Here is a 13,655-nt window from a genome sequence, read left to right on the forward strand (position 1 = left end):
ATCATGAATCTTTTGGAGTGGTCTTAGATCCTTGCATTGCTAAGAAGAGCTAAGTCTGTTAAAGTTGGTCGTCAGACAATATTGCTGTTACTGTGTACAGTGTTCTCCTGGTTCTGCTCACTTCACTCAGCATCAGTTCATGTAAGTCTTTCCAGGTTTTTCTGAAGTCCACCTGCTCATCATTTCTTATAGTACAGTAATATTCCATTACATTCATATACCGCAACTTGTTCAGCCATTCCCCAGTTGATGGGCATCCCTTCAATTTCCAATTCTTTGCCACTGCAAAAAGAGCTGCTATAAATATTTTTGTACATGTGGATCCTTTCCCCTTTTTTATGATCTCTTGGCATAGCAGCATCACTGGATCACAGTGTATGCACAGTTTTATAGCCCTTTGGGCATAGTTCCAAATTGCTCTCCAAAATGGTTGGATCAGTTCACAACTCCACCAACAATGCATTAGTGTTCCAATTTTCCCATATCTTCTCAGACATTTATCATTTTCCTTTTCTGTCATGTTAGCCAATCTGATAGGTGTGAGGTGGTACCTCAGAGTTGTTTTAATTTGTATTCCTCTAATTAATAGCGATTTAGAGCATTTTTATGATTATAGATAGCTTTAATTTCTTCATCTGAAAACCACCTGTTCATATCTCAAGGAGTCAATCTTGACAAAGAAATTCTTTATCGTTTCTTCTTCAGTGGGTTCCAATCAGGACTTTTGTCTTTATTCACTGAAAAATCATCAAAGCTAGAACAAAGGCCTCATGGGATAGTCATGCTAGGCCTCAGGACAATGTCTGAAGGATACTCACTACATGTAAAATGAGGGAGGTGGACTAGATGATGTCCAAAGGCCCTTCCAGCTCTAATATTCTCATTCTGATTATATGAAAGAGATCACATGGACTGGCAGCTGACCCAGCCAAATACGAGGGAGAAGATGGGAAGGCTCATAGCTCCCTCCCCATCCCCCTCCACGCCCTGGTGCTGAAGTCAGGGAGAGATCCATGAGGAAGGAGCTTCCCTCTCACAGAACTCACTGAAAATCCGTGCTTGACTATCCATTTTGATCTCCACAGTTCACTTCTGAAGCCTTGGAGTCAAAAGAAGCTGCCTGGGAACTAGAAGGGATGAGAGGGATGGGGAGGTAGAGGGAGAGGGAAGGAGGGACAGGGCTACTGCTGAGCAGGCAGACCTTTCCTATGCAATCAGGGGATTCTATTCACGTTTGTGCCTTGTTCTTTGATTCCAGGGGTGGAGGTGGGAGGGATGTTCTACCAAGCACTTCCCTTTCCTGGCCCAGCTCTCCTCTTCCTCTCCCTTATCAGGACACTCTTCTAGGTAGAGATGGCAGTGGGTGGAGGGATCCCAGAAAGCTGGAGTTGTCAGAAACAAGGGACAAATAGGAGGGGGACAGGCAGGGGCAGCTGAGAACCTTTTGCAACAATAACAACTCACATTTCCGTTGTTCGTTAAAATTTACAGAAACCTTTCCTCCTAAGACTCCTGTGCAAAGGGCAAAGCGAGGATTATGCTGGTGCCTTTGAGAGTGTCTCCAGTTTGTCCTAATAATAGTAGCTGGCATTTCTATAACGGGCTTTACAGACATTACCTCATTTGATCCTCACAACAACCTTGAGAGATAGGTGCTATTATTTTAGAGATAGGGAAACTGAGGCAGATGGTGGTTAAGTGACTCTCCCAGGGTCGCTGGGTTTGTAAGTGTCAGAGGTGGGATTGAAACTCAGGTCTTGCGGGCTCCACACCCAGAGCTGCACAGCCCATCTGCCTCGTCTTGTTTATTTGTACACAGCTGTTTGCATGATGTCTCCCCTATTAGACTATGAACTCATTTACAGCAGGGACTACGTTGTGGGTTGGGGTTTTTTGGTTTTGTTTTGTTTTGCCTTTCTTAGCATCTCCAGTGCTTGGTACATAGTAGGAGCTTAATAAATGCTGGCTGACTTAATTCATCTTATAAATAAAACCGAACTTCAGAAAGGTGATGTGAATTCCCAAGGGCATATAGACAGTCAGCGTTGGAGCTAGGTCTTGAAATCCAGTATTGAAATCCTGACTCCGGGGCAGCTAGGTGGTGCAGTGAGTAGAGCACTGGCCCTGGAGTCAGGAAACCTGAGTTCAAATCCTGCTTCAGACACTTGACACACTTACTAGCTGTGTGACCTTGGGCAAGTCACTTAACCCCCATTGTCCTGCTTTCCCCCCCTCCAAAAAAAAATGAAACCCTGACTCCAAAATCTCTTCATTACACTCACCTCAAGTGTCCATCCAAACTAGGCTGTGGTCCGTCTTCCTATTTAGGGTGGGAAATCTCCCTGCACAGCTTTCTTAGGCAGACCAGGAGCAGTTAGTTGTATCTTTCACTCCTGCTTGGACTTGTACAAGGACATCTTCGGCTTTTCACCTTTCTCTATATCCCCAGAACTGGCACAGTTCCTGGCACATAATAAGTCAGACTAACAGACTCATCATCAGGGGACAGGCCTGGGAGGAGCTAAGTCACTTGGCTGTGCCCTGGACAGACGAGTCCTCGTTTTCAGCCCCTTCCCAAGTACCACCCCTTAAACACACCTCTTTTTCTAAGACCCATCACCAAAGCAAAGGTGTGTTCATGGACAGCTCTGACATTTTCACTCGCCATTACTGTGACTTGCCAGACCATTATTTCTTTCCCTGGTTACCATTCCCCTGTTGAAGGCAGAAACTATCTCCACTTTGAATTTGTATCTTCAGGGCTTAGCACAGTCCCTGGTACACAGTAAGTATTTAATAAATATTCTGTTTTATTCAATCATTCATTCATTCGTTTCTGTCTCCATTCCGCATATTCTTTCTCCCCCCAGTCTTGCAGTGAACATGGCGACAGTATCTCCTCAAAGCCCAGGACTGTCACTGGATTCAGTTGTGACAGAGGTGAAACCTGTCCCTCTGCCCTCATGGAGTTCCTTGGATGCCCAAAGATCCCCACTACTCCACTCACTTCTCTACTTTCTCAGTTTTCTGTGCCTCCTTGACATATCCCTAAGTCAAAATTAACCCCTCCAGTGTCCCATCCTCTGGAGTCCCTCTGTTCTTTCCTGATTTCAACGTGGCAGATCCTCTTAAGGGACCTCAGGTGAGTCACTTTCACTTTCCCCCTCCAGGTTAGCTCTTATCTGAGCTACTCATCCAAGCCTTGGTTTCCTCATCTGTAAGAAGGAGAGAATAATATTCGGACTGATTGACCTCATTGGACTGTTTTAAGAATCAAAGGAAAAAATGAATGTAAAATGTGTTGTAATTTTTAAAAAGCTATTTGCAGGGGACAAGGGAATGGTCATTCTTAATTAGCCCTTGCTGCCCTTGCATACTCCCAGGACCCATTGCTGTGGGTGTTGCCTCTGTCTCTATAGATTGCAATTTAACCATGCCTTCTCATGCTAGGGCATCCCTGTCCATGGAGCAGGAGGTCTGTCCATCTATTCTCTTCTGCTTTCAGTACATGACTTCCCCCTCTTCTTTTCTAATCAAGCCCATAAGTGATCATCAGAATGCGCTTCAGCCTATCTGGGCCCCAATCCTGGGTCTCTCAGCCACCACTATGATTCTTCAGACACATAACATGACGAGATCACACATATGCAGCAGCACCAGGAAAATGATTGTGTTAAAGAAAAGATGGGTCATGACATCAAGAAGAAGTTTAAGATTATGAAAATTATGAAAGATTATAAAAATTAAGAAAATGAAAAATTATGAAAATGAAATTACCCAGATTCAACCCTTCCTGCTTTTCTGGAACTGCCTCATTTTTTCTTTTTGCATCCCTGGTGTTCAGTGCTTCAAACATGATAAGGGCTTAAGTCAAGTCAGCAAACATTTAATGAGGCCACATTATGTGCCAGGCGTTGTGCTAAAGGCTGGTGATACAAAGAAAGGCAAAAACAGTCCCTGACCTCAAGGAGCTCACATTCAATGTTTAGTAAGTAACTATTCCTTCCTTCCTTCCTTTCTTCCTTCCCTCCCTCCCTCCTTCCCTCCCTCCCTCCTTCCTTCCTTCCTTCCTTCCTTCCTTCCTTCCTTCCTTCCTTCCTTCCCTTCCCTCCTTCCTTCCTTCATCTTTCCCTCCTATACAGTGCTGAGCCCTGTTCATCTTCAGGGCCAGCCATATTCCTGTTCCAGATATACTATTGTCAAGAATCCGGATGATAGCTATTTTTCATCCATATAGTTTTTCCTGTATGGATTACTACGCCAATATTTTTTGAGTAATTATAGATTTCATTGACAAGGCCCCTTAACGTTCTGAGGCTTGACACAATTAGTATGATATCATCTTTAAACAGGAGAATCTCTCCAGAGGATTTAATCATCTATAGGAAATATCTCTTCTATTTGGACTTTGCTCAGGATATCATTCACCACGTATTCCTGGGTAACATTGCTGCAGTTTGATAGGGGTCTTCTGGAGGCAGAACCTTAGGCCAAAGCAACAGCCCTAAAGGGGGACAGACCTTTCATTGCCCTTCAGATCACCTCTGGAATCATGAGGGCTCCTCTCTTCTTCGTGTATTACTGCTACTCATTCCCTTATTCTTTTGGGGGGGAGGGGGAAGGCAGTGCAATTGGGGTTAAGTGACTTGTCCAAGGTTACACAGCTAGTAAGTGTCGAGTCTCTGAGGCTGGATTTGAACTCAAATTCTCCCGACTCCAGGGTCAGTGCTCTATTCACTGCACCACCTAGCTGCCCCTTAAAGGTTTATTCAAACGCCACATCCACCAGGGAGGGTCTTTCTGATGCCCCCCAATGCCCTCATCAATGCTGATCTTCCCTCTTTGACCTCATATAACACTTTGCACACCCCAGCCCCAACACGCTCCTCATGTATTATAGCCATGTGTATTGCATTCCTTTCCTCTTACTAGATTATGGACTCCTAGTGAGGAGAGCTCCGGCCCTGGAGTCAGGAGGACCTGAGTTCAAATACAGCCTTAGACACTTTGACACACTTGACACACACAGCTAATAAGCTGTGTGACCTTGGGCAAGTCACTTAACCCCAATTGCCCTGCCTTCCCCCCTCCAAAAAAAAAGATCATAGACTCCTTGGGGGTGATTTGGTGTAGTAAGTAAGTACTGCGCTGTGTTGGGAGTCAAGCATTCTATCTGGGTACAAATCCTGCCTCAGACAATTCCTGGTTATATGGTCACTGGAGAGTTATTTAATGTTTCAAAGCCTCAGTTTTCTTATCTGCAAAGTGGGGATAATACCACCTTACCTGTCTCAACAGGGTGTTATGAGGAAATTACCGCAGAAGTGAACTGTCATGGTTATGTCACAGACCATGTCTTGTCTACACCTTGTAGCTTTTCCAGTACTCTGGACACAGCAGGCTCTTAGTGTTTTAAGGTCTGGAAAGTGCTTTCCTCACAAGAAACCCATGAAGCAAACACCTGAGATTTGGGATATGATTTAGGGCAGACCCTCAGCACCCCCCTCCCTTTGGCTGGAGATCTCCGCCCCTTTCATGGACTAATCCTATCACCTAGTTCTTGCCAACTGAGCGCAGCTGAGAAGGGGCACAGTGTGCCAACTGAGCAGTCTAAATCTCCCCCACTCTAGTTTTTCATCTGTAAAATAAGGGGTTGCACCAGATGGCTTCTGGGGTTCCTTCCAGCTCTAGAAAACTTGCAATCCTTCCCCTCCTCTCTCTCTCTCTCTCTCTCTCTCTCTGACACACACACACACACACACACACACACACACACACACACACACACCTTCCTTTCCCCCAAAGCCCTTTTCATGGCAGGGCCTGGGAGGCAGGAGGGGAGCAGGGGGGCTGGGGAGCTCTGGCGGCAGTGTAGTCTTGTGCTACAGTGGAAGGAGAAGCAGGACCAGATGCCGGGAGGGCTCATGGCCCATCAGCCAGTTAGACGAGCCAAGGCTGTTGGGAGAGCCTGGCCTCTGCAGCATCAGGATGCCCGGCAGGGGGCTCCCACATGTCATCCTCATCCCTCTGTACTCCAGATAGGGAGCACTGAAACCTTAACGGGGAAGCTGGAGCACAGCCCGGGGAGGACCAGCCTCTCACACCCTTTCCCCATCAGCGAGTTGGAGAGCTTCCCTCCGCTTTGGAAGGGCCCTTAGGGATCTTGTGTCCAGCCTCTCTATTTCAGAGAAGAGGGGAGCGAGGCTCTGACGCTTGCCCAAAGTCCCAATTAGGGGTCAGGTCTCCCACCTGCATGGAGCAGGCACCTTAGCCTACGGGAGAAGATTGGGGTCGAAGACCTTGACCTCCTTTCTCTTCCTCTCCTTGTCCACCTTCCAGCACTTAAAATAACCATAGCTAGCATTTGCACAGCGCATTAAGGCTTGCAAAATGCTTTACCTGTGTTATATCACAACAATCCCGTGAGGTAGGTGCTATTGTCTTCCCCATCTTACAGATGAGGAAACTGAGGCAGACAGAGGTTATGTGATTTCTTGTTGTTCGGTTGTTTTTCAGTTGTGTTCGACCCTCCGGGACCCCATTTGGGGTTTTCTTGGCAAAAATACCAGAGTCGTTTGCCATTTCCTTCTCCAGCTCATTTTACAGATGAAGAAACTGAGGCAAACCGAGTTAAGTGACTTGCCCAGGGTCACATAGCTAGGAAGTGTCTGAGGTCACGTTTGAATTCGGGTCTTCCTGACTTCAGGTCCAGCATCTATCCACTGTGCCACCTAGCTGCCCCAAGTGACTTACCTCTCCCTGGTCAATATAGTTAAGTAAGTGTCTGAGGCAAGATTTGAACCTGGGTCCTCCTGACTAGCATTATATGCATTATACCACTTGTGACCGCTTGATGACTGTATGGTCAAGCCTTGGCCTGCTTGACCTACTATCTTTATTTCTAGCACTTTCTTCCTCCTCACCCAGTGGTGCTGAAATCAGTTCCTATAAGAGCCCGTTGTTAAATTTTCACCTTGGAAATCAGCAAATACAAATGGGAACTTGATTTATTATTTTGTTGACTGTTTAGACTTGAGAAAGTCATGAAGAGAATGTTAATAATGTTGATTAAACTTAAAAGTGTAGCATGCATACTTTTGGTGGGAGAGCTGGGTGTTAAATGTTTTTCCGGAACATCCCTGATACCTCACACTCACACTGTATTTCTAGGGCTTTTAGACTGAAGCCCCCTTAGGACCACTAAGCCCCTCCTTCCCCAGGACAGGGCCAGCCTGACTCTCTCTTAGCCCTTACTGGACACTGGCAGGCCTCCCTGACCCCAATCATCTCCCCAGGTACTTATTACAGATGCCTGAAATTTTTCTCTTCTTCTGGGTCTCCATGAACACTGGATTGGAAATCAGAAGACCTGCATTCAAATCCCAGCCAGTCACTTACTAAGTGACTTTGGGTCAGTCATATTTTTCTCTCAGACCCTTAGCTTCTTCCTACACAGAAACAAGGGGATCTGTGAGGCCCCTTCCATCTCTAAAACTCTTCTCTTGTGTTACCACCTCTCCATCCTCCCTCAACCCCCCCCCCCCCACACACACACCCTATGAAAATAAAAATAGCTTAGGAAGGGGAGAAACTTGATCCATTCATCACCTCGCCGCTTAGAGGGAATGTGAAGGGGATGGTACCTAAGAAGCAGTAAGGAGGAGAAAGAGTGAGAAGGGCCCCAAAAAGATAAGCAATTTTTCCTGGATCTCTCACACACTCTGCAAAGTCACATGGAGTTAAGTCCCAGGGTCCCAGCTAACACCTCCAGAGGTCATCTGGTCCATCCCCCTGCCTCCAAGCCCCTCCCTCACCAAACCCCCCTTACAATCAGGGATTTCTCTTATTCCTGAATATTCTGCCCCCCGCCCCTCCCCCCACTCCAAACCACCTTAGTTGAGAGAAGAGTTTGGCCACATATAGAACCAATTCACAGGCCTCGGCCTGGGACAGTGAGCAGGTAACTTTATTATCGCATAGAGTATAGCAGAAAGAGAGACAGACAGGCCAGGACATAGCACACAGGCACCTCCCCCTGCCATTGTCCTCTGGACCCAGGCATGATCAGAGAGAGGATCATCCCAAGGCTGGAACCAGGCCTAAAATGTTTGTTGCCAGTCTTGGGGATTGAGGTGCTCTAGCCTGAAGTAGCAGGTACTTTTAGGTACCTCCTCTGAAAGGTCAATTTCCACCATCACACAGAAACCAGACTGGGCACCCCATTGCCGCCTATATCAAGAGGGTAGGTGCCTCTGACCTCCCTGTGCAGAAATCAGAGCTGAGATTTAAACCAAGCTAAAGGGCAGCTGGGATCTGGACCCTGGCAAGTGGACAAACGTCCTCAAGATCCCAAGGTCCAGGAACAAGGCTCAGGAGTATTGAGAGAAAGAGAGAAAAGAGATAACAGAGAAAGCACAGTGTTCCTCACCCCCACCTCCACCTCTATGCCCATCTCTGTTCCAATCTCAGAGGCTTTAGGCAAGCACAGGATGGAGGCTGAGAGGGGTACGAGGAGAAGGGGAATGAGAGGAGGAGCGGTATTTTTCACCCAAGGCCTTCTCTATATTGCCTCTTTATGGTAGTGGCTGGGAGGCAGTCTTCCTCACATGGGACCAACTGGGGAGCTTAGAAATGTGTCCAAAAAACAGGGACCAAAGAGGGGAAAATTCACTTTCTTAACTTGGGCTCCCATAACATGCACATCTCCATCTAGCCCCACTCCTCATTTGCTTCATCTTAGGCCAAGCATTGAGGGACTGGTCTGAGTCCCTTCCCCTCAGGATGCCTGCCTCCTACCTCACCTTTGGAGCTTTCTTATCCACTCCTCTCCACAGCAGAAGGGCACATCCTGGGAGACCCCCCACTGACAGAAATGCTTTTAAATGTAGGCGCATGCAAGTGCCATCCTCTATCAGCCAAGCCAAAAGTCATCTTCAAGCACTCCAAAGAAACAGTGATCAATCTCCAAGCACCCAGCCTCCCATCCCACCAAAACTCCATGGGCTGCCAGGCCTGCTTCTGCCACAGTGGGAGCCCCTTTGCACTGCGGGGATCAGGAGAGGCAGCATCACTCAAAGTGGTTTTCCCCATGGCCTCGGGCCTCAGGCATCTGCAGTATATGGATTTGTTCCTGTTCATTGCTTTTGGGGTCATTGTTTTGCTCTGCAGCGGCAGCCCAGAAGCAGAAAGGGGAGAGAAGCAAGTCTCAGCCAAGGCAGCTTTCCCCCTCCCTGCCATAGATATTCACCTGCCACAAAGGAGAACAAGGGCCTCTCCAATACTTCTGTTCACCCCATGCCACCTTCCTTCCCAGCTGCCTTTGGCCACTTGAGTCAGAGAGCCCCTTAACCAGCTTTTGAATTTCTAGAAGGATCCTTCAAGAGAGCCTGGGCTGGCTAACCTCAGCAGCCTTGGAGAGTAGAACCAAACCCCTGCCTTGGGAAAGAAAGGTTTGGGGTAGGGGTTGAGGAGAGTCATTCCATTGTACCTGAGGTGTTCCCTGAGACACCTCCACCAACAGCCAGACAAGCGGGAAGAGTGGGGGGTTTGCTGGTCCCCTTCTCTGGGTACACATGCAGGTGCAGCCACAAACACTCATGTAGGTGATGCCGCCCTCAGGTTCATAGAGGGCTTAGAGAGGGAAAGCCCCTCCTCACCCCAGACCGGGAAAGACCAAGCCAGATTGGGATCAGGGAAGCTAAACAGAACACAGGGCAGTTTTCTTTCGGGGCTGGGGCTGCCAGAGCTGGAAAGCCTGTGGCCAGTTCCTGGGTCCAGTATCTTGCCCTCGGCATCTCTCAACAGCTGCGGTTGCATCCAGTCATTGCAAAGAGATCCAACATTTGCATGGGTGGGAACTCCTCGGATCAGAAAAAAAAAAAAAAAACAATGAGCAAGAGTCATGACAAAGGGACAAGCTGGGTGACCACAACAGAGCGAGAAGGGACACCATCCCTGGCCAGCTAAGCCTCTCCCTAGGAGGCCATGGAGAAGGATCTTGGGAGTGACTGGGTACCAGGTCATGAGGTAGTACTGGGAAAGAATGTCAGAGGGAGAGGGCTATGGGGTAGTCCCTGGAGAATTCAGGATACAGGGAGGGTATCTGGAGATCAAGGCCCAAGGGCAATGTTCAGATGGCATTGTCTGAGAGACACTGGGGCCAGTGTCTGAGAGATTAAACCATTGATCCACCTGTAGGGAAGTTTGTTTGGGGACCCAGGTCAGAGAGTAGTGTCTGTAAAGAGTGTTTGAGGGATCAGGCCAGGAAGAGATGTTTTAGGGGGCGTGGCTCAAGGAGCAGTGTTTTTAAAGGCTTAGAGTAGAGTGCAGAGTGTCCAGGGTGAATATCTGGGGACTTGAACCCCCAGGACCTCAACAGAGGAGAGTATTCAGGGAGAGGCTGTAGGTACTCAGTATATGAAGGAGAATATTTTGGGGAAGGCTCCCCAACAATCCCATACATAGGTTAGGCTTCCCGGCTCAGGGAAGGAAGTCAGATGGGAAGGTCTATCCCAGGGGTGGGGAACCTGCAGCCTTGAGGCCACATGTGGTCCTCTAGGTCCTCAAGTGTGGCCCTTTGACTGAATCCAGACTTCACAGAACAAATAACCTTAATGAAAGAATTTGTTCTATAAAACTTGGACTCATTCAAAAGGCTGCACCCAAGGACCTAGAAGGCCACATGTGGCCTCAAGGCCACAGGTTTCCCACCCCTGGTTGATCCTGTAACTGAAGCCCTGGCTACAGGGCTAAAGAATCAGCCCCCACTCTTGTCAAACCAGTGATAAATCCCTCTCATGTCCAGAACAATTCCAGCAACGTCATTTGTCAAAGCTCCAGGCAGCCTCGCTCTCCTACCTTCTTGTGCTTGTTTCTAAGCATCTCACTTGTATCCCGGTCCCAGGGGCAGAGTGACCTGGGAAGCCACCTGAGGGGTGGGGAGAGGCTTCGCACCAGGAAGCGACAGGAGTACGTTTAATTCGGGCAGTATGCTCATCCCTTTGACCTCTCCTTTGGCTCCATACATTTATCCCCTCCCACCCTGGTAGGAGGAGGAAGCCAGCCCTGCATCTTCCCTACCTGGCCTCACCTGAGCCAAGGCCACGTCAGGTCAGAAAATGCACAAAGAGGATGGCCAAGCCGATGTTCAGTAGAATCACCATGCAGATAAGGACAGTGTTGGGAGCCTGTAGGGAAAAAGAGCGAGGGAGAGGGCTAGAGAGGACCACAGGGTGAACGTTCAGGGAAGACTCCCTGCTGGAGCATCCTCTGGGTATTCATGCACAGGACTGAAGGGGGCTGCAAGAGCCCCCTGGTGGCTACCTCGTCATCCCCCTGCCTTTAGGTAGGACCTAATTCATCCCATGTCATGCCAATAGGTATTTCAGACATTTTACTTTCTTTTATTTTTGGAGGCAATCCGGGTTCAGCGACTTGGCCAGGGTCACACAGCTAATAAGTGTCTGAGGCTGCATTTGAACTCAGGTTCTCCTCACTTCAGGGCTGGTGCTCTATCCACTGCGCCACCTAGTTCAAAAAGGCCAAGGTCTCCCATTGCATCTGGGGCCATCCCTAGTCATCCTAATCTATATCTGGCCACTGGACCCAGATGGCTGTGGAGAAGAAAGTGAGGCTGGCGACTTTGCACAGCCCTGCCTCACTTAAATCCAATTCACTTGCAAGTCATGACCATCCTCTCAATGTCATGGTCCTCTTGGAGAACAAAGGACAAACAAAACTCATTCCATAGGGATGAGGGGCTCACCAGTTATTGAAGATTTCCAGGCCAGCTGGGGCCTTTGGTACCTCACGTTGGTGTCTCTGCCAGTGAAGGAGACTTAACCTTAATCTTATATGTTACCATATCTACCACATTTTCTCTAGGATGTGAGAATGTGTCAGAAAGCATCCTTTCCCTTCCTGCTGGCTCGTCCTGGAAAGTCTCGCTGTCTATCACTGGGTTGCAGGGGTTACAAGCCAGAAAAGATGTCCATTGTATAGTGACAAGAACCCTGGGCTTGGAATCAGATGGTCTGTGTTTGAATCCTGCCATTTACTTCCTGAGTGGTTTTAGGCAATGAGTTTCCCCTCTCTAGGCCTCAGTGTCTTTATTTGTAAACTGAGAGGAGCTGCCTAGAGGAATTCTAAGATCCCACCTGACTCTAAAGTGCATGGTCCTAGGGATCCCTCTGCAGAAGCCGCCTCTTCTATATGGGGAAGATGACTCCAGCCCTAGCCCAGCCAGCATTACCTCTTCCAATTCCATCTCGGCTTCCAAGGCTGCCGCAGCCGCTGCTTCTCGACGTCCCTTCTTTTTGGCCCCACCCTTGGATGAGCCCCTGGCTTCTGTTTTTCTGGTGAGCTTGGTGTGGCTTGGGGTTTCTGCCTTGATGGGAGAAGGTGGATGCTTTGGCTCTGTTTTGGGGGCCCTGGCTTTCAGCTCTGGCTTGGGGGGTGTGGTGGCACTTGGGAGTGCCTCCATCTCAGGCCGGACATCTGGCTTGGACACTGGAGAGGCTGGGGGGGTCACAGGTGTGGTGGGGGCAGCACTGTCAGCCTCCTCCTCATCAAACGGTGGTGGGACAGGGGGTGATGTGCGGACAGCGTAGCTGTGGTACCCCTGGTAGTGTGCTACTTCTGGCTCCCTAGTAGGATGTGCGGGTGGTGGCTGCAGTGGCTGGATCTCCATGTGGTCAGTAGGGGTTCTTGCGGGGCTCCTGTTCCTTCTCTCACCAGGACCCCCATCAGATGGGGTCGCTGGACGGCTGCCTTCTCGGCTCTGCTCCCCATTCCATTCTCCTGGGCTCAGGAAGCCATCCTTCTGTGCTCCTGGCCTAGGCCGCTTAGCCTCAGGGGGTGTACCTGCAAGGTGAGGGGATGGGGTGCGGGCTGGAGTGCTACCCCCTTGGAGGGAGGCTTCCCGTTCATGCAGCTGGGGGCTCTCCGGAGGGGGCTCCTGGATTCCTGGGGCCTCTCCACGGCCTACATGCTCCATAACACTTTCAGCATTCTCTATGATCTCCTGGAGCAACCTCCGCTTCTGGTACTCAGGGCCTAGGAAGAATAAAAATGATAATAATAAACACATGGCTGAGTCATTCTAGCTCATTTACAGAAATGGAGGTAGTGATGTAGGACCAAGTCATTGCCACCAGAAATTAGAAATACATTATCCTTAAGAAACTAGGATTTAGTGATTGATGCAGATTATTCAAGAAAACAATAGAAATGGTGCAGGCTGTAAAAATTTAGCACCTGCCAAATACCTAGAAAGATCTGATCAGATGGCAGAAGTATATACCAGCAGCTTGTTAGAATTATATACCAGGCAGCTAGGTGGTACGGTGGATAAAGTGCCATGCCTGGAGTCAGGAAGACCCATCTTCTCTAGTTCAAATCTGAACCACAGGCACCTACTAGCTGTGTGACCCTAGGCAAGTCACTTTATCCTGTTTGCCTCAGTTTCCTCATCTGTAAAATGAGCTAGAGGAGGGAATGGTAAATTGCTCCAGTGTTTTTACCAAGAAAACCCCAAGCGGGGACATGAAGAGTTAGACACGACTGAAGAATGACCAAACAACGACAAAGGATAGCAACCTACCCCAGGACTATTCATACTGGAGGATATCATATGAGAAGAATGATAGATACAAATT

General features: G+C 48.6%; 1 protein-coding gene across 4 annotated transcripts in view; it reads right to left on the minus strand.

The window, feature by feature from the left end:
- Positions 1–7,920: 7,920 nt before the first annotated feature.
- JPH2 (junctophilin 2) overlaps positions 7,921–13,655 on the minus strand; it is a 62,488-nt gene continuing 56,753 nt past the window's right edge. The window contains exons 4-6 of one of the 4 annotated variants that reach the window (XM_036753085.1): positions 12,251–13,053; positions 11,090–11,186; positions 7,921–9,857 (exon numbers count right to left, since the gene is read on the minus strand). In XM_036753085.1, the coding sequence (XP_036608980.1) occupies positions 11,106–11,186; positions 12,251–13,053 (884 nt within the window). In that variant the 3' untranslated portion in view covers positions 7,921–9,857; positions 11,090–11,105. Of the gene's footprint in view, positions 9,861–11,079; positions 11,187–12,250; positions 13,054–13,655 lie in introns of all 4 variants that reach the window. The other 3 variants (XM_036753083.1, XM_036753084.1, XM_036753082.1) reach the window with 3 other exon arrangements.

The sequence above is a fragment of the Trichosurus vulpecula genome, chromosome 3, assembly GCF_011100635.1.
Source record: "Trichosurus vulpecula isolate mTriVul1 chromosome 3, mTriVul1.pri, whole genome shotgun sequence".
NCBI lineage: Eukaryota > Metazoa > Chordata > Mammalia > Diprotodontia > Phalangeridae > Trichosurus > Trichosurus vulpecula.